This window comes from Meleagris gallopavo, chromosome 7 (genome assembly GCF_905368555.1).
Source record: "Meleagris gallopavo chromosome 7, MGAL_WU_HG_1.1, whole genome shotgun sequence".
Taxonomy (NCBI): domain Eukaryota; kingdom Metazoa; phylum Chordata; class Aves; order Galliformes; family Phasianidae; genus Meleagris; species Meleagris gallopavo.
The window spans coordinates 30,133,080-30,156,959 of NC_139410.1; the positions used below are offsets into that span (position 1 = coordinate 30,133,080).

Below are 23,880 nucleotides of genomic sequence, written 5' to 3' on the forward strand. Positions count from 1 at the left end.
CAGGTGGTGTGCCTTTGTCATTTATAAAATATGCTATGGCCTGCCTGCAAGAACAGAGGCTGTATGGACAAGACTCAGATTTCTGCCATCTGGTTTCTGAAGAATGGAAAATTCAAACATGGGGAGGAAAAAAAAAAAAAACTGTGATTGAAAAGAGGTCGAAAATACGGTCTATCTTAAAAGCTGCATGCGAGACAATTGTGTTTAAATTAGGTCAAACACTTATGTAAACCATAACCATAAGTTGTTTCTCCTATTGTACCAAACCACTAGTTCATATAGTGCAATATCCTGCCTCTGCAAGAATTGGTGCTTGATACTGGGAAGAAAGAAACGCTATACAACTCATATAGCTGCATCTAACATCTGGCACAAAGTCTTTTCAGGCTCAGACTAATTCCTGCTTTGTCTTCAATTTTGGATACCTAACCACAAATTAAATATTAGTTCTACTTACCTATTTTTTCCTAGAGCTTTGTATGAATCACAGATTTCTTTCACTGTCTTATCTGCATTTGGAAGAGCAACAACAGCTCCACGACCTGCATCAGTACATCAGTGTATTAGTACTGTTACTGCTGTATTGCAGAAAACACTAGTATATTGCATAACATTCACTCACCAAAGCACATATACTTAATTTTGGCCATTAAAATATTATTGAGATGTATCAGGGGAAAAAAAAAAAGCAAATTTTATTTGAATCAAATACTTACATATACTTTTTGTGGTAAATTTTAGACATTTGAATGCTTAAGCTTAAAATAACTTCAGTTATTTTGGTAAATACAATAGTTCAATCCACTTTTAAAAGCAAAGAACATCTTTAAAAAAATCCAGTTACATCTCCTATTTCAGTGGAACAGAAATAGAAGAAAAAAAGGTGGACAAGCTCATTTAGAAAAAATATTAAAACCAAAACAAATCTCAGGGCTTTTCAAAGGCAGAAATAACTTTAAGTTTGATTAAATTTTTTTGTGGATGTTTGATTTTAACAAGTGACAAGATCTCAAGTTAACATTGTCCTTTTTCTTCTCCAGATACACATATTCCATTTCACAGATTTCATTTCATTGGTTAGATACCTTCTGTGCTTCTCCTCTTAATTTTCTGCTTTTCAGACATACTGTCCTTAGATGTTTTAAGGTCCTGAAACCTGAGAACATGTATCATTAATTGATTTCCAATCCATGCGCACAAACTAGTAGATCATACTTCATTATTTTGGGATCCTATACAAGACAACAGCAGAATTTTAAAAGTACTTGAAATTATGAAAAATTTGTAATTTAACTTAACGTCCAATGCCCCATCCTGCAAATACACAAAACAAAGCAGTCCAAACACAATTTTTATTGCTGAAAATTCAGCATATGCTATGAAGAAGTGAAAACTCTCAGTATTGTTTGCTGAGATCACCCACATACAGCAGACTAGAAAGTCAACAGATCACATTTAGAAGAAAATCATATTTTGAACATATCTTTAACAAGACAGTTCTGAATTGTTTATCTTTATTTGATCAAAACTCTTCCTTAGCAAAAGAGATCAATAACAAAAAACTTTCTGAGCACAGAACAGCTCGTACACTGCAATCTCAACAAAGTCTCAGTGATGACTGTTTCTGTAATCATGACGCAGCTCACATCAACCCTCTATCCTAAGAAACTCAAAAGATTCTTAAAATTAATCTCAATATTTTTTTTTTCCTGGATTTGGGGCTCCTTCTGAAAAACTTGGACTTCCGTTTCTCAAATGACAAGAATACATAATGTAATTAAGCACAGTGAATTAAAATGAATAGAAGAAAATATCAGCTAATATTTATATTGTTTCCCACTGTCCTTATTTAGCAAACAACTCAGTTTAAAAAATAGAGAAGAAAATGCCAGATATGTGTACAAATACATAGAAATAAACATACATTTAAAGATATATGAATGATAGACTTGAATTCATTGAAGTTAAACAGAGTTACTGAACGCTAGAGAGGAAGATTATAAAGTCCATAATGGAAAATTCTGTAATAATGTGCCTAATATGAATAATGTGTTTATGGACTTTTCTCCACCTAGAGGTAAATAACATTTTCAACATTCATTATACATTTTATTATAAGTTATTCCCAACAGGAACTACCGCTGGCAACGGTTTGGGGTTTGGGGTTGTTTGTTTACTTATTTGTTTAGCTCATAAATACCCGTTTTTAGTCAATACATAAATGCCTTTTTTCATTTGCACTTGAGCTCAGGTCTCTCAGTAGAGCTACAAATGGGAAAGCAGCCCAGTTTTGCAGTGCTGCCAATGGTAAGATGCATGCAACAGATGGCAGGTAGCAACTCTGTCTTTCAGAGTCCTTCAGGATTCTGTCCTTCAAGAATAGTTCTATTTCAAAGTCACGACAGAGGTCAGTGGAAACTAATGGTGCTCCTGTTGGATTCAGCATTTTGCCATTTACTGTTAGTCAGCAAAAGAATGTGGCTTCCGTTTCTCATTCTATCAACACAACATGCCTTCAGCATGCATCAGCCTTCCCAAGAGACTCATCCATTTATCTTAGATTAAATTAATTCTATCAATTCTGCAAGACACTTGTGTGTGTGAGAGAGAGAGGAATACCGCTAATACCAAACAATGCTGCACCCTGATATCGGGCAGTACTATCACTGGAGGCTTACAAAGGAGAAATAAGAAGGACAACCAATATTCCGCAGAATAGCAGCTGTAGAAGAAAGCACTTTTGATTCCTCCTCGCGCTGAACACCAGATAACCCATTAGAAGGGTCATTATATGAGCCTGTTAAGAGTTATATGTTGAGCTTTGCCAAACTTTCCCTTTTTTGAACATTAAAAAAAAAAAAATCAAAATAACAGCTGGAAAGGCTCTATAAAACAGACAGCCCTTACCGTGTGTTTCCACAGTGAAGCACGGCAGAGGCACCGGTTCCACATACAGTGTGCAGGCGGTGGGGCAGCGGGCTCTGTTCCTATTCGTGTCCCTATCTCTATCCCTGTTCCTATTCCTGTTCCTATCTCTATCCCTATCCCTGTCCCTATTCATGTCCTTTTATCCCTGTCCCAGCGGCTCGGCCGGCCCGCTGCGCTTCGTTTACACCGCGTTGCCACGGCAGCGGGCGGCACCACAGCCCTCTCCCTTCTCTCGATGCTTTCAGTGCTTTCTTTACCTCTACGTCATTTTCCCCGCTATCACCAGTAAATTCTCACTAATTATTCTCTGTCCCGCTGCAGGTAGCCTTATGCAGCAGGCCTTGAGGATTACGTTATTTATTTGTATATTTATGATGGAGAAATAGTTTGTACCGCAGGGAGGCGGAGAAGGGGTAACGATCACAGACTGAGAGAGTTTCGGAGGAAACTCCTGTGAGGGCTGGCAGCACTCTCCTGTGTGAGGGACACCGATCCCCGTAAAGATACCCCATCCCAGCCAGTCAGGAATTTGTCCTAAAAGAGGCCCCTCAGATCAAGGAGAGCTCGACCTCACCCCTTCATGAGGCGCCGTGCGGGGACGAGGCGCTCTGTGAAGATGAGGCGCCGTATGAGGCAGCCGCTTCTTCCCGCCAGCCTTTGCGCGTGGGGCGGGCGCAGCGCAAGATGGCGGCGGACAGCGAAGTGAGTGTTTTCTCTTTCCTCCCGTCCCGCCCCGTCCCGTCCCGTCCATCCCCAGCGCTCCCGGCCCGCGGCCGCCTCCCCGCTCACTGCTTCTCCCGCTGTCTCCCCGCAGCCCGAGTCGGAGGTGTTCGAGATCACGGACTTCACCACCGCCTCCGAGTGGGAGAGGTACGCGCTGTCGCCGTGCTGAGGGCAAGCAGCGGGGCCGGGGCCGGCCCTGCTCCTCACAGTCCCGGCGCCTCCTCACCTTCCTTCCCCGGCCGGATTTCTGCCGGCGTCGGGCGCGATTCGAGTTCTCAGCAACTCGGTGGCCTTGTCTTTGTTGTCAGCGGAACTGAAGCAGGCAGTCATGGAAGGTGCTTTGTGCAGTGCTCAGATGAAGGGATTCCTGGGCAGTGCGGTTGCGGTAGGGCTGGCAGTGCTCGGTTGCAGTGGATAAGAGGATCTAGGCAGGCTGTTTGTGAACCTGGTGGAAGATCAGGTTTAGCCGAGGATTACAGCGAACATCCATAAAGCCCATGTGTTGTAATGTAACAGTCGAGTACTTGCCTTGTGGTTGAAGCCCTTCAAAGTTAGCAGAGCAGCATACAGAACAACGTCAGGTGAAGATTGCTCTGCATTCTTATGTATTATTCTTTAAAATACTTTTTCCAGTGAGAATATCTACAATAGAAAAAGACTTTGAGGTCTGTGTTTAAACTTGAATTTAGATTACAATTATGTGTCTAATGTAGTTTTTATTTTTCTGTAAACAGTGAAGCAGGGCTCTGTTTTATTGTATTACCAGACAAATGTATAACATCAGTCTCAGTTCTTCCAACTCGCATTGTCTTAATGCATGATCTATATATTGATCTAAATTAAAGCCTGTGTTGGCCATAACTGGGACATATTTTAATTTTAGCTGGTCATGCTTGAAACCCTTTTTGCAAACCAGTAATTGGGGGTTGGGATATGGGGGGAAGGGTGAGTAGGGGAGACAGAAAGCATGTTCCCCTATGTTAGGAATTACCTTTTTGGGAAAAAATGCTGCTTGAAGTATAACTGAAGTGCTCATCAGTGAAGCAGTTGGACTTGTGGATCCCCAAAGGTCCCTTCCTACTCCTACAGTTCTGTGATTCTGTGAAAATAGGTGAGACTTCATAAACATTCAATGCATGTTCACAACAGTTGCTAAAAATAAGGCTTATCTGGGATGTGAAACTAAAAGCATTGCTTTATTTGTACAAGGAAACAGACTGTTTTTGTTGCGATCCCTGATATGTTATTATTTTTTGTGTTGTTTTAAAGGAATTCCTCAGTAGGACTACTTGTCTGCTTTTGGGAGTTGAATTACAACACAAGCTGAGCAAGCAATCAGGAAACATTAATACCTTTTTCCCTTCTTACTAGATTTATTTCAAAAATAGAAGAAGTGTTGAATGACTGGAAACTTATTGGGATTTCTTCAGGCAAACCTCTGGAAAAGGTCAGTTGGTCAGTTAGAGCTTCCACAGTGTTAGAAACTAGCAGTACCCATGGATATGTTTATGTGTGTTCTAATTTACTTAAATATGGCAGCTAATGATTTGTGTTAGGAATTTCACTTGTAAAACTAGCTATTGAACAAACAAGTGCTGTGAGGTTACTGGAATTCTGCCAGATGGACAATTTCCTTGGTAAGTACCGATCTTCTTATGGGGGCTAGTGCTATGGTTTCTATTCATTGCCAGTTTTCCATTTGGGAACATTGTTTTAGCTGTTCTCTATTCTCAACGAGCTTATTTATTTATTTTGCCCTCTCTGGTGCATTTGGCATGCCTCACATACTCGTGCATGAGGTTACTTGTGACTCAGTACATCTCATAGAGAGACTTTTTAATTTTTTTCTCCAGAAGTCTAATTAGCAGCTTTCTGGCAGTGCTTCAGTCCTGTAAAATGAGTGGGAAATTAAGGGATTTATGGCTGTCATGTTTCCAGAGGAGTTCTACGACTCTTAATTTTAGAGTACCAAGTATTAGGGATTAAAGCTTATGATATCTAGTGAACTAATTGTCAACCATAGTTGTCAATGTGTTCCTGTATTTTGTTTTCTATACTGGATCTCTTGTTTTCTAGTGAGAAGACACTTTTTACAAAGAGTGGTTGTTCACATGACTTACTCTTTACGTTGCCTCATAATGCTGAAGACTTTTGTCCTTGAAATGAAAGTGATTAATGTGGCTTTTAGCATTCCGCTAACTTTAAGCGCTTTGAGAATTATCTTTGTAGTAAATGGTGCCTAGCTGTAAAATAAAACTACAGGAGGAGAAAAAAGTGAAATATTAAACTAAATTTATGTGATCAAGTAATAGCTTTGTTTGTTGCTTTTGTTTGTTATTTTCAATCTACAGGGTGTATATACTACAGGAGTGTGGGAGGAGAAATCAGATGAAATTTCGTTTGCAGACTTCAAATTCTCAGTTACACATCATTATCTTGTACAAGAACCTGGTGACAGAGATGGGAGAGAAGAAGGTGTAGAAGGTAGCTGAAAGTACTCTTTCATGCCTGAAATATGTCACAGGTGTTGTAAGGATATGACAAAAGACAATTTCAGAGTGTTGATTTCATAAGCGTTGGTTTGCATCTGTGTGAAATTCTGGGGGATCTGATGGACTTGATATTTCTGATTTTTACTATGTCTTAAGTGAACAAACTGCTAAAGTAAACTGTTAGTTAAATGGATGCTGATGCTCTTACGTGTCACTTTTTTTTTTTTTTTGCAGATGCCCTTCCTCTGCCTATGCAGGACTTGCTCTGCATGAACAATGATTTTCCTCCTAGAGCTCACTGTCTAGTAAGATGGTATGTATGCTGCCTTTCTTCTTTAATACAGAGGAGGATAGCGATAGATTGTTTTTAAGTCTAATTACAGTTTTTACTAACTTTAGTAAGAAACTCAGGACTGGTACACCTGAAAATCTTCATATGACTTCAGTAGTGTTTGAGCATTGTTGAATTAGTGTAGCGATGAGATGATCTACAGTACTGCATTCCCAGTCGGATCTTGGCCTCTCTGAAAGAAGCGACACACAGCAAAATAAGAATCATGTCCTGCTGGTGGAAATTAGATTATTCAGGTTGTAATATTTCTGACAATTCTGTGTTTGAACTGGTTTATTGGAGCACACAAGTATGTTGTCTTTCCCTGCTCTTTCTCTAAGGTACGGCTTACGTGAGTTTGTGGTTATTGCTCCAGCTGCAAATAATGATGCGGTTCTTAGTGAATCGAAATGTAACCTCCTGCTGAGTTCTGTTTCTATTGCATTGGGCAACACTGGCTGGTAGGTGAAAGCATGAACTTTTCTATATGCTCAGGTGAAACTAGTGTACTATTTATACAGTTCTCTATTTATTTAGGAAGAAGTATTTAGTTGTCAGTGAGTTACATTGTGTTTCTTGCATTTGCACCATAATACTGTTACAAAAAGACTTTTTAAATATCTTCCCCCAGTAACTATATAAATATTGATTCAGTATGTTATTTATATTCATTATTGTATGGAAACCTCAAAGGCTTATAAAACTGTTGCATGTTGTTGGAATAACTGGCATATGGAACACAACTTTTGAAAGATTTCTTTTGTGTGCTAACTGTGAATTTCTAGTAATTATTAGTAGCTTTTGATAATTGGACTGAAAGATCATTGAATCTTTGCATTTGTGTTTCTCGTGACAATTTTTAGACATTCTCTTTAATGATGAAGTTAAGAATATTTTTCTGTGATTCATATTTAGTATTTTGAACTGTGTTCTCCTAAGAGAAATATATTGTAAAAAATATGGTGTTTAAAAGGCTATGAGCTGGCAGAGATAATCCAAAATGTGAATGTTTTACAGTCAGGTGCCGTTGTTTGTGCAAATACATCAGAAATGGCGACGTATGTATGTTGGAGAGTGTCAAGGTCCAGGAGTTCGAACTGACTTTGAAATGGTTCATCTTCGCAAAGTTCCCAGTCAGTACACTCACTTATCGGGATTACTGGATGTCTTCAAGTCCAAGATTGTAAGTGCATCTGTATATACATACCTGACGTACCTGTTACCTGACTGCCATTCATTTGCTTCTGTCTTCTAGCAAATTGTTGTGTAAGGATCAGATTTACTGTCAATACCAACAGAGTGTCTTCCCAGATATTGTTGCTCTGTATCTAGTAGTAGAAAGTAAAAAAAAAAAAAAAAAAAAAAAAAAAAATTGTATTAATTCTCCACTGGCATATGAAGGAATCTTTCTGTTTTGCAGCCTACTTGCAACAACTCCCTCTTTCAATAGAGACAAGCTCTATTTGCTGTTTAAAAGGAGAGGGGAAGGTTGAGGTGCATGTTTGTTCTGATACTTGTAGCTCCAGCACCCAACCTACTATAAATAGTGAAGAACAATATTGATGTATGATAGATAATAATCTGAGGGGTCTGAGTGGACTTCTCTAGAGTGGTATGGCTGACTGCAACACTTTGCTGACTACCAACATTAGTCGTAATCTCATCAAAACACTGAAAAAGTCCTTACTGAAAACCTGTCATATTCTGTGTTAGTTACTTGTACGTTACCAGTTAAATAGAGCTTGTAAATGTTGCACGGGTTTTAGAATGTTTATATGCTCAGTTTTAGCACAAGGGTCTTGTTAAGCAGTGGCTTTACTGGTAATTCTTGGGGGTTTTGCAGTTTTGATGAAATTTATGGTAGTTTGCATTAGAATTAAGTTCTGTATGAGGATATTGTAGAGGATGTGCACTTAACAATGAATGTTTTCAAGGGATGCCCGTTAACACCACTGCCTCCAGTTAGCATGGCTATTCGGCTTACGTATGTGCTTCAAGATTGGCAACAGTACTTCTGGCCACAGCAGCCACCAGGTGGGAGTTTTGTGTCCATATAATAGCCTGTCTTAAGATAAATAGTAAATGTTAAAGAAAACGTTTCTGTATCTTGCCAGAGGAATTAAAGGCTGTGATGAGCTAGCAAGGTCAAAGCTCTGAAGATATGACTGTGGCTTATGTTTGTGACAGTTGTTTTTTTTATTAGTATTCTGACACATTGTGATATGTCTAGAACTGTAGTATCTGTTTGGAGAGAAGAGTATAACTGTCCATAGATCTTAAAGAATTCTGCCCTGAGTTCTACACAGAAACTGCTGGATTCATGTTTTGATAGATGATACTACTTCACAAGAGTAGTGGTTGGTTATTTCAATAAAAAGATTGATTTTAATGCTTTGCTATTTATTAACAATAGGAAGAGGAGAAAATCTTGTGTGGACCTTGCTTGAGATAAAACTTTGGATTATTTTGTTGTTATTAAGCGAAGGAGTTATTTTTTTTTATGTAGAAAAAACTGCTGATCAAGCATTTTATTATATTAGCTCTTGCTGAGGGGAGAGGTGAGGAAAAATAACGTCTTCAATCTGAGGTATACATATGAGGCTTGAAAAGTTTGCACCAGTAATGCTACTTGGAAAAACACTGTCCTAGATTGCTTACTTAGTATCTCATAGTAAGCTCTTGTGTGCGTCCTTGGTGGTCATTCTTGAGTTACGAGGATTTGTTCTTACTAGACCTACTCTCATACAGCATTTGGGTAAATTAATTAATACCTAATACCTCAGTTGTGTTGTCAGTTGATCAGATGCATTTCAGAACATCATTAGCCATTTCAATTATGGTCAATGAAACGTATCAGTTTTTGTTTTGTCTTTAATGTGTATGACATTGAAGTGGCTGAGGATGCTGGTAGGCATCTTTGGCTTCTTAGTAGTTAAAGGAATCCTCTAGATCACTGGATTGAGTCTTTAACTGCAGGAGGCACAGTGAATCATTATTCCTGTAAAATTTTCCCACAGCCTTTTCAAAGTGGTTGGTTTCTCACTCCTGCAGTTACTTTTTCAGACTTCCTTTTTTCTGAATGAAACTAATTTTTTGCCCGGAACTTTTTCTGACAAATCTGTGTCTATTTGTTCTTCTGTGAACTTGAACTCTTTAAGGCTGTCTTCATAGCTGTCATCTGCTCGTACATAAGAGGGTTAGCCTTTCCTCACCACAAATGACAAGAGTTTTATTTGTTGTTTTCATTATCCGGTTGCAAAATTACTTCCTAGTTTTGATTGGAAACAACTACTTTGGCTATGTGCTAGGATTGCATTTTCATTGCTCTATACCTCAGCTATTCAGTTATTTTCTGGTCAGCCAACACATTGCAGTCTTACTGTGAAAATGACATGATATGCTTTTTCAAAAACCCTGTGAATTCTGTATGGAAAATCTGTTGATTTATGTTCAGATATAGATGCTCTAGTTGGAGGAGAAGTTGGAGGTCTTGAATTTGGGAAGTTACCATTTGGTGCCTGTGAAGATCCTATTAGGTAAGATAAAAGTTCAAAAACCTGTTTGGTTTTGTTATTTTTTTTTTTTAATAACTTTGCTTAATGGAGGACTTTAAGGTATGTCATTTGGCTTTGCTGTCGTATACTGACTGTGTCAGTAGCAGAATGCTATATTATCCAAGTACAGGCTTTAATAGCAAATAACACAACTTGGCAGGCGATATAATGGTATTAGAATTGCAGCTCATAGATGTTCCATCATAAACTTACAGAGTACTTAGTTTGTTCCTGAAACTGTTATGTTGGAACACGTTAACTGGAGAAAACTTTAAAAATCATATGCTTTCATTCAGCATTCTTTCATTCAGCATTTGGACTTGAAAATTTCTTTTACTGTCACGTTTATGGTAGACTTTACATGAGAGAATCTACTAATTGAGTTGTTACAATACTTCTAATGTCTTTTTCCAAATACCCCATCACTACTCAGCAAATCAAAGGATCATTCAATGTATTAGACACTATTAAAGCTGTAGGCAAGTTATGTAGGTTTTTCTTTCTGTAATGGGATACCATTACAGAGGATAATGTACAATCTCTGCTTTTACGGAGAGGAGTGGTGAAAGGGACCTGTGTGCCAGCTGCTAGTAAGGCTGAGTGCAGTGCTGGGTGATGTGCTCTTGAATAAGCAAAAGTGAGGAAACTTGTTGAAAATATGCACAGTTCTGTGCTTAGCTGCAAAATCCACGTAGGGATTTAAACATAAGCAGTCATGTAAGTCAAGATCTTAAGTTTGATAGACACTTGCATCTTGTTCTGTTTCAGTGAGCTCCATCTAGCCACCACATGGCCTCACCTAACAGAAGGTATAATTGTTGACAATGATGTCTATTCGTAAGTATTTTGTCTGAATTGCACATATCTGGATGTGTACTCTCCACTTGTTAAGTGCTGCATTTAAGTGACATTAGGGCTCTGTACCTATTTTTTTGTGGAGTGCTAAGATCTACTGATAGAATGTCTGCTCAGGAAAAAATATTTTTGAAGTGCATTTCTGTGTAAGAAAATGTTATTATGCTGTGATCTCAACAGAATGTACATCTTGGGGCACACTGCCATGCTAACCTTGTAAGTTTTGTGTTGCATTTTTTTCTTGAAATGAGGATAGAAAGATTTAGAATGAGGAAAGCATTAGGAGTTCACTGATTACCATTCCTATTCCTAAAGAGGAAGAACAATGTATACTTGTACATCAGAAAGGAAAAAAAGAATTGTGGTCTACTGTTTTAAGTAATGCAAAAATAATTTTTCAACATCAGTAGACTTCAAAAGGTGATTTTACTTAAAATTGAGCTGAGTTGTTCTTTTGATTTTTATTCATGTCATATTTGTATGTGAAAACGAACTCTTGCTTACATTTTAGAATGCTTTTCATGTTCCTCTGTATAATTAGGTGTATATTATAGCTTCATAACTATGAAATTTTGTTTAAGAATTTAGTGCTCATCTCTTGTATACCTGTGGTTATGGTTATGGAATTAAACCTTTTTCCCCCCCCCCCCCAGTGATCTAGATCCTATTCAAGCACCACAGTGGTCTGTAAGAGTCAGAAAAGCAGATAATCCTCAGTGTCTATTGGGTAAGACATCACAGTTTTGTATCTTCTTTTATTGCTTTTAAGCTATTAAGTTTAGAAATTAGAATTTAATTATTGACTCCCCAGTGACCTGGTTCCTCACTCCCCTAATTTCTTTAAGTGTACTGTATTTTGGACTTCTTTTGCCAAGAACACAAGCTTTGCAAATAGTTTCTTATAGATTAGTCTGTGTCTGTGTGCCATTAACTTCAGTGCTGTTCTTACTTGATCAGGTTCCAGAGAATAAATGTTTACTGTGTATGTTCTGTTCTGCTGTACAATTGCAGCTTGCTTCAGGTGAGGTCTATGCTGTGGAGTGGTGGCTGATAGGTGTCTAGCAGTGCATTTTCTGATACTTCAGTTATCTGGTTTAAGGATATTTTGTGCTTTGGAACAGACTATTGTGTTCATTCAGAAAAAAGTCAAAGTCGTCATCTTTCAAGAACTGTTTGATGGTAGCTTATTGTTCAGTGAGATTTTAATCTAGATGTTCAGAAACTGTTTCTCTTACAGGTGACTTTCTTAATGAATTCTTCAAGCTTTGTCGTCGAAAGGAGTCAACTGATGAAATACTTGGAAGGTCTGCATTTGAAGAGGATGGAAAAGGTAAAGCTAAAATCTTGTTGACTTATGTTTTTTGATTGTTATTCATTTCACAAATCTAACCTTTCCTGCCCACTTCTCCTGACTTCAGATTCAGCAGTATTTTATATTCTTTACTCTCAGGCATTTTCTGGAACACTCCTACAAATTTGGGCAATGTTTAATATGACTACTTAACATGAATTGGCAATTTCAGCTCTTAGAGGCTCAGAGGACAAATTCCAATGTTATATTTTTAATTAGAAAACGAGACTTTACTTTTGACTGCTTACGTAGAAGACTTGGTTTTGAGCAAGCATTAAACAGATTTATCTGCATTATTTTCTGTATTTTTATACTTACTTCTTTCTGCCTTTTGAAATACTATGTTATGTGCTTTTAAACAGCCAGTGTTTGAGAGCCTTTGATCTCCTTTCCACTTCAAAGGCCTATCTTACTGAGAAAGAAAGAAATGAAATGAAGCTAAAAGCAAAATTGTTAGACCAACAAGTCCAGCATTATCCCAACAGTGTGGGGATACTGGCATTTTTTCTGATGCCCTTGTCCCTTTCTTTCAATTCTCTTACTTTACATGTTGAATGTATTTTGAAGGAGCTCAAAAACAAAAGAAAAGGAGCTAGCTAGTTAGCTTTAAAAAGTGTTAAGGCTCTGTAGAATGTGTATTACTTAAAATCATAGAGTCGTAGAATGGCCTTGAAAAGGACCACAATGACCATCTAGTTTCAACCCCCCTACTATGTGCAGGGTCACCAACAGATCAGACTGCCCAGAGCCACGTCCATCCTACTTCTGTTGCTTGACACAGTCTCTTCAGCCCTCCCTTACCTCTTGTTTCCTTAAAATGTCTGCCAAGACGAGGTTTTCCAGGCTAATTATTCACTTAAATTTGTTTTTACACTTTTTAACGATATTAATTCATTGGTTTTGGAGTTGACGAGCAACAGGTTTGTCTGGAAAATCTTTTGATTTGAGGAGTTTAACAGAAGAATCTAAAACAAAATAGTGCACAGATTGTCTAATCTAAAGCTCCAGCATAAACTTGCATGTTCTGTTACCTACAGTTTACTCAATTTTACCATGTGTAAATGGGCTCCTCAGCAGGTTTTTTTTGCTGATACTCTGCCTGTCATTATCTGCAAGTATGCAGCACTTGCAGTAGGTGGCAGGCACTAGCTACAGCCAACCCAGTCTTGTCTTCATTCAGAAAAAATAAATTAAAGGTGGTTGGTCTTTGACTCCTTTGTGACTCCTGGTTCTGCTATATAACTTTGTGACCAAGAATTTGTATCAAGGGTCAAACATTGATAGCATGAGGATACAGCCTAGGTTAATAGGGTGTTAAAGATCAATGCGAGAAGTATAGATTGATTACAACAGGTAGATTTTGAGTTGATTTTGTTTTTTTCTTTTTTTAATTGCATAGAGGTTGCTGATATCACTCATGCTCTGTCGAAGCTCACTGAGCCAGCACCTGTCCCAATTCATAAACTATCTGTCACAAATATGGTTCACAGTGCAAAGAAAAAGATTCGCAAGCACAGAGGTGTAGATGAATCACCTTTGAACAATGAAGTTTTGAACACTATTCTTCTGGTAAGTGAGCAGAATTAATTTAAAGAAAAAAATGCTTCCGATGTCAGTCGTATTATTTGAATTGCATTGATCCACTTCTTGAAACTGCCTAAGTCTAAATGTTATTTCTTCAAGTTCTTATTTCCTGATGCTGTTGACAAACTGGCAGAAGGATTTGAAAGCAGAGCTAGCACTTCATCAGGAAGCAATCCTCCTCCAGAGAATGAAGATTACGTAAGTTATATCAGTTATACCAACTGATACTTAACAGAGGGAAGACAGGGAGGGAACACGATCTTTAGTGCATGTTAATACAGACTTTGTTGTGGCCTTCTGTTTTATAATTGGTGAAATTTGGAAAGATACACAGAACACACATATTGTATGGTTTTGGTGAAAAATACCATTGGTTCTCTATTCCTGCTTTCTTTTATTTCTTATGTAGAATCTCTTCAGTCAGTTTAAATCTGCTCCTTCTGATAGTCTGACATACAAGTTAGCTTTATGTCTTTGTATGATAAACTTCTACCATGGAGGAGTAAAAGGAGTGGCACATCTTTGGCAAGAGTTTGTGTTAGAAATGCGCTACAGATGGGAGAACAACTACCTTATTCCAGGGTAAGATTTATTTATTTAATTGCAAATGCTGTCTGCTGCTTTTATTATCTTTCCTTCCTAAAGTAAGAAAGGAGAGCGAGTAGGGAAAGAATCTGCACACTCCATTAAACTTGAGACATCTGAAGGAAGCTCCAGTTAAAGAGCATTCCATTGTTTGGAGGAAAAAGAAGCTTATGCAAATGCTTAGCTTCTAAATTATCAGATAAAAATGAAGGAGCTGTTATAGAAATACCTTTGTTTTGTGGTGTAGTTCCACCACTTTTCTAAGGGAGCTCTTCCCAGTTCCTGTTGGTGTAGTTGCGTTTTCAGGCAGATGATGCTGTCTCAGCTATCATTCAAATACAAAACTGACCAGGGAATGCAGAATCTGTCTGCTTTATACTGCTACAGTTGATCTCTGAGCTTCAGAAACGATTTCTAGGAAGTAAATGTAGTTTAAATTCTGTGCTTGTTCAGTCACTACTTGTCTGCTGGGACTATAAAAGTGCTGCATAATGGAAGAGGTGGGGGTGGGTTCGTTGTGGGTATCTGCCCCTTTCCTGGATTTCAGATGATTTAAGACCATGTGTGTGAAAAGTTCAACTTCATAATTGGTAATAGTTACACTTCTACCTTTTGTTAGATTAGCTAATGGCCCTCCAGATCTGAGATGCTGTTTACTGCATCAGAAGCTTCAGGTAAATATCCCAAATTTCAGAATGATTTTTCTCCTAGAGAAACAATCCAAGTCATAACCATTATTATTTAAATATGTTGGTTTTTATAGATTTAGTTAGGCTTGTATCACTTGGTCTGGACCTCCATTTCTTGGCAAAATCTTTGTTATAGTACCAGTTCAATGGGATTAATGTCTTTTGGAATTGTAAGAGATTTTTGTGATTCTTCATGTTTCTCTGTGATGGGTTTTTTTTTTTGTCAAAGAAGTAATTGCTAAACACTTTTTTCCTCCTCCTCACCCCCCCATTTAACTTTTAGATGTTAAACTGCTGCATTGAAAGAAAGAAAGCAAGAGATGAGGGGAAAAGGGGGAGCATGTCAGATCGTTCACCTGGTGGTTCTTCTGGTGATACTGGAAAAGGAGCAGACCACTCTGGAGATTACCTGAAGGAGACTGATAAAGAAGTTGGAAAGTCTTGGGAATCATGGAGTGACAGTGAAGAGGAATTTTTTGAATGTTTAAGTGACACAGAAGATCTGAAAGGAAATGGACAGGATAATGGAAAAAAAGGAGGAGCAAAAGAAGGCAGCAAAGAGCCTGTAAACCTGAAACCAGAAGGCCGTCTGCATCCTCATGGGAAGCTGACGCTGCTGCATCCGGGAGAGCCTCTCTACATTCCCATAACACAGGTTAGATAGCCAGAACTGAGCCAGATATGCAGTGTGACTCTCACACAGTACAATTCGTTCTCAGGACTGTAAAGTTGCATGTAGTTTGCAGGTTATATATTTGGTCCTAAAACAGTGGGATGGCTCTGTCTTAAGAAAGGATTTTCAATATTTATAACTTGATGAAACTGTTTAAAGTGAAGTCTTACCTGCTTTTACCAAATTTAATTCAAAACACATTTCTTTCATTTGAAATGGAAACTAAGCTGTCTTGTCTACCTCACACTCTGTTTTTTTCATTATTTCCAATTCCTAACGCATCTTTCATTCCTTCCCTATTTTTTTTTTTTCCTTATGTTTCTCTGGTGTGACACATTTAAGACTCCGTGTGTTTGGTCGTCTGAGCTGATAGTAATTTCCATCAGATGGACCAGAGTACTGGATCAGTTTTGCTGTTGCTTCTTGTCTTTTAGAGACGCACTGAGAAATATTTCAGAAGGCCATAGTCATCAGCTTAGGACCTCACTATATAGAGCAGGTTTCCCCCAGTGAACTGGAAACCTTATCTAACTCTTACTTTCTTGTAGAGGGGTGAAATAGGAAACAGTGGTGTCAGAGGAAGTAATGTGAATTCAGCCATGCATGAATACATTGGTTTTCATTTGAGAGAAATTTACCTAACAGATGTTGCTTCGCGTGGGTAAAAAGAACAAGCAGAGTGCAGTGAGGCAGAATGTCATCAGTTAATTATGTGCTGACAGTATCAGCAGCAAAAATCCTGCATTTCTTTACCACAGTGGTCTAATCAAAATAGTATCAGTCAAGCATCAGACTTAATCTGTTGTTTTTTGTATTATGACAATGTTTCTTTCTCAGGTAGTGTTTCTTTTGTTTGTTAGCATCCTTTTCAGATGCACGGTTTCAGGTTAAGCCAAAGAAACTTAAGGTTATTTCCTTAAAGTACAAAGTGAGTACAGTGAATTCCTAGTGACAGGAAGCTGTCAGCCACTTCTTCCTTAGTAAGGGCTAAGATGAGGAGAAACTACTTGTGAACTTGCCTTTTTCTGTCTTGCAGGAGCCAGCACCCATGACTGAGGATTTGCTGGAGGAACAGTCCGAGGTTCTGGCAAAACTTGGGACCTCAGCAGAAGGTGCACATCTTCGAGCACGCATGCAGAGTGCCTGCTTGCTCTCAGATATGGAGTCTTTTAAGGTAGTACTACTTGAAAAATTCCATGAACCTGCTTTTGTCTTAATCAAATTGTTATTCTTGCGTGTGTTGAACAATTCTTAAGGGTTTTATGATGAGTTTTTTCCCTTAGGCAAAACATTTTCAAAATAGTTTAAAGTTGAAATTAAAAGCCTATTGATAAAACTGCTTAAACACTTCAGAATCTATGGCTATCCAGTCTGTTGCACTGTAGTGTTCTGTTGAATTTGTACGGTGTTGGATTTGTGTGACTTCGGGAGATTAAAAAAACAAACTTAAAAAAAAAAAACCAAAAATATGGCATTTTAGTTGATAAACTGGAAATTAAAAATCAGGATAGCTCTTATAAAAGAGGGAGGATATTTATTTTTAGGTTCCTTTTTGAAGGAAGAAGAAAAGGAACTTCTGTAGTTAAAAGATGGAAGGTCATTGCTGGAAGCATGTTCATGCAGCCTACTAATTCTTTCTTTCATTTCTATTCTTACTTTTATAAGCTTATGCGTTGTGGCTCTGAGCAGCCTGGTCTAGTGGTTGGTGACCCTGCCCACAGTAGGGGGGGTTGAAACTAGATGATCTTTGAGGTACTTTTTCAACCCAGGCCATTCTATGATTCTATGATAAAAATTTGTGAAAATTTAATATTTCTTGCATTTATGAAGTACCAGGTAGAAGCTTGACTTCACAGTATGACTTTGAGTTTGCCTGCAGTAATGTGTGAATCTCCTGTTTTTTTGGGGGTGGGTATAAGAGGAAGGTTTCTTTTTGTTGATGGCATGGGTTCCACATACATTCCTCCTCACACCCCACTCCGCTGTTTCGCTTTGCTCTTTTTTTTTTTTTTCCCCTCACCCAGGTCTCCTTTTCTAGTGTACATTTTGCTGACTATGAACAAAATTCCCTGAATTTCTTGCTCACAGCCTGTGGTGTGCCCTCAAAACTGTACTGCCTTCCTAGCCAGTTATTATACTTTTATAGGATTTTGTGAAGTACAAATTTAATGTCATCTTCATTCCAGGCAGCTAATCCTGGCTGTTGTCTGGAGGATTTTGTGAGGTGGTACTCTCCTCGGGATTACATTGAAGAGGAAGTGGTTGATGAAAAGGGAAATGTGGTAATTAAAGGTGAGCTGAGTGCCCGAATGAAGATCCCTAGCAACATGTGGGTGGAGGCCTGGGAGACAGCAAAACCAGTCCCAGCACGGAGGCAGAAGAGACTCTTTGATGACACTAGAGAAGCAGAGAAGGTAACAATTCTGTGACTAGTGATAGGTGCTTATCTTTTGAACTTAACCTTAACTTTGAGAAGCAGTTCTGATCATTAATGTATTAATTTTTGTTGTTAAAGGTACTTCATTACCTTGCCGTTCAGAAACCAGCTGACCTTGCACGGCATCTCTTGCCTTGCATCATCCATGCAGCCGTACTCAAGGTAAAGGAAGAAGGTAAATAATGTTTAATAAACTATTATGGTATTTTAGGTTGAACACTAATGCAATAATGAGAACTTGTTTGGTTCTTTTCCTCCTAACAGAAGTACTAGAAGATATATCTTCAGTTAAGAAGATTATTAAACAGATAATATCCCATTCCAGTAAAGTCCTACGATTTCCAAATCCGGAGGACAAGAAGCTAGAAGTAAGACTTCTGTGTTGGTTTGTGCTGGAAACTTGATAGACTTGTTTGTGGGAGTGCTAAGAGTAAATCTTTCTATTAAACTACAGGAAATTATTGCTCAGATTATGAGTGTGGAAGCTATCATTGCCAGGGCCAGGTCTCTGAAGGCAAAATTTGGAGTAGAGAAATGTGAAAATGAGGACGAGAAGGAAGATCTCCAAAGGTGACTAATTTCATGTATTTATTTACTTACTTAATTCCCTTGAGTTGTTTTATTTTTTTCCTCTGATGCTCTTTTTTATTAGTGTCAACATTTAGGAAACATGGAAGTGATGATAATACAGAAATACTAAAGAGTCATATTTAATGTGGTGTATTTAATTTGGTGTCCCTGTCCCTATGCTACCGAGGGGTGGTTGCCTTGTATGCCTGTCTGAGTAACCATCTCTTTAAAGCATGTGATATGTGCTATTTTGATGGGATTTGTTTTCTGTAGATGGTTCTGGAAATGTGACATTTTTGTGTAAGCAAAAGGTGTGCGATCAACTTTTGTTGCAATTTATGTAAAATTAGAAGGATGAGGAATTTCATATTTTCTATAACTAATACAGAATGAAATGCTGCCCAAGGTTACACTTTCTTATTGTAGTTTCCCTAGTAATTCTTAATGTCAGTAAGACATATAAATAAAAAGTAACAAGGCATGTTTCATTGTTGTCACTACCTGCTGTCAGATTCACTTTCTGCTTAAGCTGACTAACATGTAACATGCTTTAAAAGAAATAAATTGTTCTTACTGCTCTAGGTGATGGTTTAACCCCAGTGGGTAGCTCAGGACCATCATACTGCCCTCTCCCTCATCTTCTTCAAAAACACAGGAGGAGAAAATATGATGGAAAAAATGTTGTGGCTCAAGATCGTTCAGGGAGATCATTTACCTGTTAGTGTCAAAGCTTAGTGTGAAAGAATGAGCAATAAGGCAGGAAGCAATCACAGATGGTTTAAGGGGGAGAGAGGAAGTGTTACTCTGAAATGTAATTTTTTTCCTTAATTTTTTTGGAACAGAGAATTCAGAGTTAGCCCCTAGTGCTAATTCTGTTAGATGGAGACCCCTTCATGGGAAGCAATTGTATTTTTAGATTTAGAATAAGCAAAAATTCTTTTCTCTTTTTAATCATTTGTACCATCAGATTTGTGAACTGTCTCCTGGAGCAGCCAGAAGTGTCTGTTCTTGGTGCAGGAAGAGGACCTGCTGGCAGCGTTATTCACAAACTGTTTGTGAATGCTCAGAGGGTAAGAGAGTTCTTGACTGCTGCTCTGATGCCTCAAACCATTTAAATGCAATAAGTTAACATATGATGGCTGTTTATATTGTCTACATATATCCATGTATTTTTATAAATGTGACTGCATTTTTTGAGTCTTTTTTTTTTTTTTTTTTTTTGTGATGTTAACATGAGTTTAGCTACAACAGTATCCCACCAAGAGTAGATGACCTGGGATGTGAAACTTGAAAGGAAGTTGAGTAGATAGAGCTGTCATTAATGTTTGATTTACTTTGAATTATAACAGTAATGCAATTATGGCACAAATTTCTGCTTCAGTGAAGTTGTGTAACATATGTAACATTACAGTAAGAACTGTTGAGTGTGTTGATGGTTTGACATGGAATGCAGAGAAGCATGCCATAATATTAAATACTTTTTAGACTGAGGCTTATATTCAAATACTTTCTGGTATGGGAACTTATGTGCATAGGAAAAGTGTCAGTTGTCTCAACTCTGTATTTGCTTTATTTACTGCCCGTGTTGTATCTGTTTTCTTGAAATCTTTCCCCATTTCATATTTTTGTAAATAATGCCTTTTTCCTTAAGCAGTTTTTTTTTTTAATAACTGGCTTGGTAAGTATTGATTTCCAAAGTTCTTGGACTGCAGTCAGCCTACAGCTTCTCTCAGAATTTCAACTATCTGTAGCATCAAAAAATCTAATTAAAATTTAACTGCAGTGATAATAACAAGGTGACATAATGTTGCAGACATCCTAAAGCCTGAAACAATGTTTAGAGATCACTGCTGGAAAAAAAAAAAGTGATTTGGAATTAAGCGCTTCTGAGGTGTGGATGCCTTAATAATAATCTGTAACATTTTGCAACTCAATGTAAAAAGGACCATTCTGAAAACAGGCCACAGTTTTTCTGATAAATAAAAATTAGAACATTTGTTTTACCCTTAAGAGAACTTTAGTGAAAGTTGTGTTGCAAATCTCAACATGTAAGAGCCAGCTTAACTTAAAAGAATTTCTCTTAAATCTTAAGATTATGCCCTGTAAATGTATGCACTTCTTTTTTAAATCATGTATTTTGTTTTAAAAGTTGAATTTCTAATGTTAACAACAAGTAAAAATACATGTAATTTCTAGAGTTGAGTTTAGTAGCTTACAGCCACCTCCCACTAGCTGCTGGTCACTAAGACTTTTTAGTGGGATACAGGAAAGCATGTTTAATCTACCATTAATTAGTTTGGTAGAGAGTTGTTTGGGAATTAGAAGTTGAATGACTTTATTATTCATTACCTTTTGAATCTGGACTCTTCTCTGGGTTGTGTAAAATATCTTCTTCTCAAGCTTTCTCAGGGAAAATATGATAGCAAGTGCATGCTCTTAGAAGTAGAGTGCATGATGTCTCTTAAACCTACAGTCTCCTTCTAGCCTCTTGTTAGTCATCTCTGACTTGCCTTTGTTTCTATCTTTCATCACTGGTTCTTTTCTCATCCCTTTTCAAGCTGACTGAATCTTCTGATGAGGTAACCAACTTTGTCCCTCATTTCCCACTCATCTTCCTTAGCTGCATAGAGGTGAACCTTTTGGTAGATAAGAGTACAACAGCCTGATGTGGTTGGTACTGTAGTTACTGAGCATAAAAATAATATTGTGTTTCCAGAATGGTTTTTCCTCATTTGCAGACTTTCTTTTAGAGCCTATCGGGAAGTGAAAATGAAGACAAATTTAAAATATAAAACTAAAAACCAGAACAAAAAATGCAAACACTTCTTCAGGTGAATACTAATACTCACTGATGCTGAAATATGTGGCCTTCCTTTTATATTCTTCTCTGTTGCTGTCACTATTTTCTTGCCTATTAAGCAGCCAGATGCTTTGGGGGAAGGTAATGATGTATAGTATACTGTGTGGATGTCACAGTCCAGCTACTGCCAAAACTATTGAGATAGCAAAGCTTATTAAGGCTACTGAAACTTTTGGACAAAAGTATAGAGGTGGTCTGAGAGGGAGAACTAGAGTAACTGAAGAAGTATAGCAAAGAGAACATTCTGTCTGGTTTCCTTGAACTGTTTTTGGAAGTACAAATGCCACTTGTCCCTGATCATTGACCCTGTGTCAAAGGCTGCAGAGCCAAGCAGAACTAGGTTCCTGCTCTTGGGGGCTGGATGAGTGAGAGCTGGAAGCAGAGGGAGTGCATAGGTCATTCTGTGGGTTCTTCTATGATGTTCCCAGCCTTTAGTTAAGGAGTTCAGTACCCTGTTAGGCTATCGGAGTGTGTTTGTGTGTGTCTGTCAGAAATCTGAGGACAGCCAGGAAGTTGGCAGAAGTATGCCATTCCTTCCACTATGCAGCTGTAGTGTTGCTGCTTACTGGCAGTGAGTAGAGATGCAGATTGCCAGTGTTCTGTTTGCTCTGTGATGTAACCCTAGCAAGCCTTGCTTTGGTCATGGAGAGGACACTGCAGTTACATATTGAGTTTCAAAGGCAAGTGACTTTTTGTCAAGGCTTAGTGGTGGCCCTGGTTACTTCTACAGTGAGGGTGGCTTGACCAAGTGTGTAGCAGTGAAGAGCTGAGGCTGGTTTCCTGACTGAGGAAAGGTGTGGTGAAAACCTTATTTCATGCTTTTCAAAACCCAAGGAGCTTAACCTGGGCTGAGCATTACCATCCACAAAGGTTCTTCCATTTGATTGTGTGCAGTTTATTTCTTGACATCCCATTAGTGTCTTGCTGTGTGTATATGTAAAGCCTTCTGATATTTACCATTGCTGATCTTCCTCTTCTCTTCTTACGAATTCTTTTCTGAATTCTAGTTGTAAGGAACAGCCAGCCATGTAGTTACATTTCTGCTTTTATTTAAGATTTCTGCAGTGCCTCCGCTTGATGAAGAACTGAGGAGATCAGGTTCAGCAGATGAGCGAAGACTCAACACGGGCTCCATGTCAGATTTCCCACCGCCCACAGGCCGGGAGATCATTTTGCGCACAACTGTCCCCCGTCCTGCACCTTATTCTAAACCACTGCCCCAGCGGATGTACAGTGTGCTACAAAAGAAGATTTTCGACTTGCAGGTGCCTTTTCAGCAGATACAACTTTCTTCTGATGTAACTGTAGCTGTGTTACCTTGTGTGTCTTCACAAGTAGAATGTTATTCATTTTCCTTCAGGGAAGTTAACACTTACAGATCTACCAACTTGTGGTGAGGAGAAAATAAGGTTGTCATTAGTGACAGGGAGTGATAGTCTCAAGGACAGACCTCAGCTGGGGTTTGAGAAGAATGACTCCAAATGCTCCAGCTTGGAGGTCTGGAGAGGCTGCAGCAGTAGTTTTGCTCTTCTTTGGGGAAGAAAGTTTAGCCATCCCCCTCTGTCCAATGGAGCACGTTTTTGCATTAGCTTGTTTAATTATGGATGTTATTGGGCTATACTCAAATACTTAGTGTTCAAGTTCATGCAGACTGCGCTGCTTTACAGTTCTTAATCAGACTCGATAAAGTGATGTTAGCGTACTTAAATTGATGTGCAGACATTAATTTGTATTTATTGCTAATCACAAATACTGAGCTCAGTATTTTTTCGGTTAATCTATAAGTTGCAAATACTTCTAAAATAACTTTCATTTTATTTAAAGTGCACAACACATTCTAGTTCATGCCTAACTCTCCTAGCCTTGCAACAGTCATCTGAAAAAAAGTTGTCTTTGGGATAAAGCTACTATAATCCTATTAGCATTAAGCCTAACTCAGTTTTAGATGCTTTATATCCTTCCCTGCATGCAAGGGCCAAAGCTGTATGTAAATTACATGTACAGAGGTTTTAAACCAAAGCGAAGCTTACAGTAGAGACCATTTAAATGCATAGTGTCTTTGATCTGATGATAAACTAACCCCATTGAATATCATGCAAACACTATGACTTCATGTGCCAATGTTGCTTTACAGTGATCTTACTGTGTTTTAATCAGAATGAGCAGATCAGAGCTGCGTTACAGAATTAAATGTAAAAACTATAGTATTGTTGACATTACTCAATAAATTTAAACTTACTGGTTCTCA

The 23,880-nt window shown here is 38.2% G+C and overlaps 2 protein-coding genes across 11 annotated transcripts in view; one reads left to right on the forward strand and one right to left on the reverse strand.

Moving 5' to 3' along the window:
* The window catches only part of MAP3K19 (mitogen-activated protein kinase kinase kinase 19), a 36,425-nt gene extending 32,832 nt beyond the window's left edge, over positions 1-3,593 (reverse strand). For 8 of the 10 annotated variants that reach the window (XR_014884545.1, XM_085228746.1, XM_085228745.1 and 5 more), the window contains exons 1-2: positions 2,908-3,593; positions 458-542 (exon numbers count right to left, since the gene is read on the reverse strand). Coding sequence is in view for 9 of the 10 variants with exons in the window: in XM_085228746.1 (XP_085084872.1) it covers positions 458-542; positions 2,908-3,061 (239 nt within the window). In the remaining variant the exon portion in view is untranslated. Of the gene's footprint in view, positions 1-457; positions 543-1,085; positions 1,157-2,907 lie in introns of all 10 variants that reach the window. The other 2 variants (XM_003207720.5, XM_085228748.1) reach the window with 1 other exon arrangement.
* RAB3GAP1 (RAB3 GTPase activating protein catalytic subunit 1) lies at positions 3,552-23,880 on the forward strand. The gene is given in 25 exon segments (XM_003207727.5): positions 3,552-3,630; positions 3,743-3,798; positions 5,023-5,098; positions 6,003-6,135; positions 6,378-6,456; positions 6,816-6,935; positions 7,492-7,657; positions 8,409-8,508; positions 9,929-10,010; positions 10,797-10,865; positions 11,537-11,610; positions 12,121-12,213; positions 13,634-13,803; positions 13,918-14,016; positions 14,228-14,400; positions 15,023-15,077; positions 15,376-15,747; positions 16,802-16,939; positions 17,952-18,179; positions 18,281-18,377; positions 18,467-18,570; positions 18,657-18,772; positions 19,740-19,842; positions 22,688-22,868; positions 22,871-23,880. Coding segments are annotated over 25 exon segments (2,961 nt in total). The 5' UTR covers positions 3,552-3,612; the 3' UTR covers positions 22,930-23,880.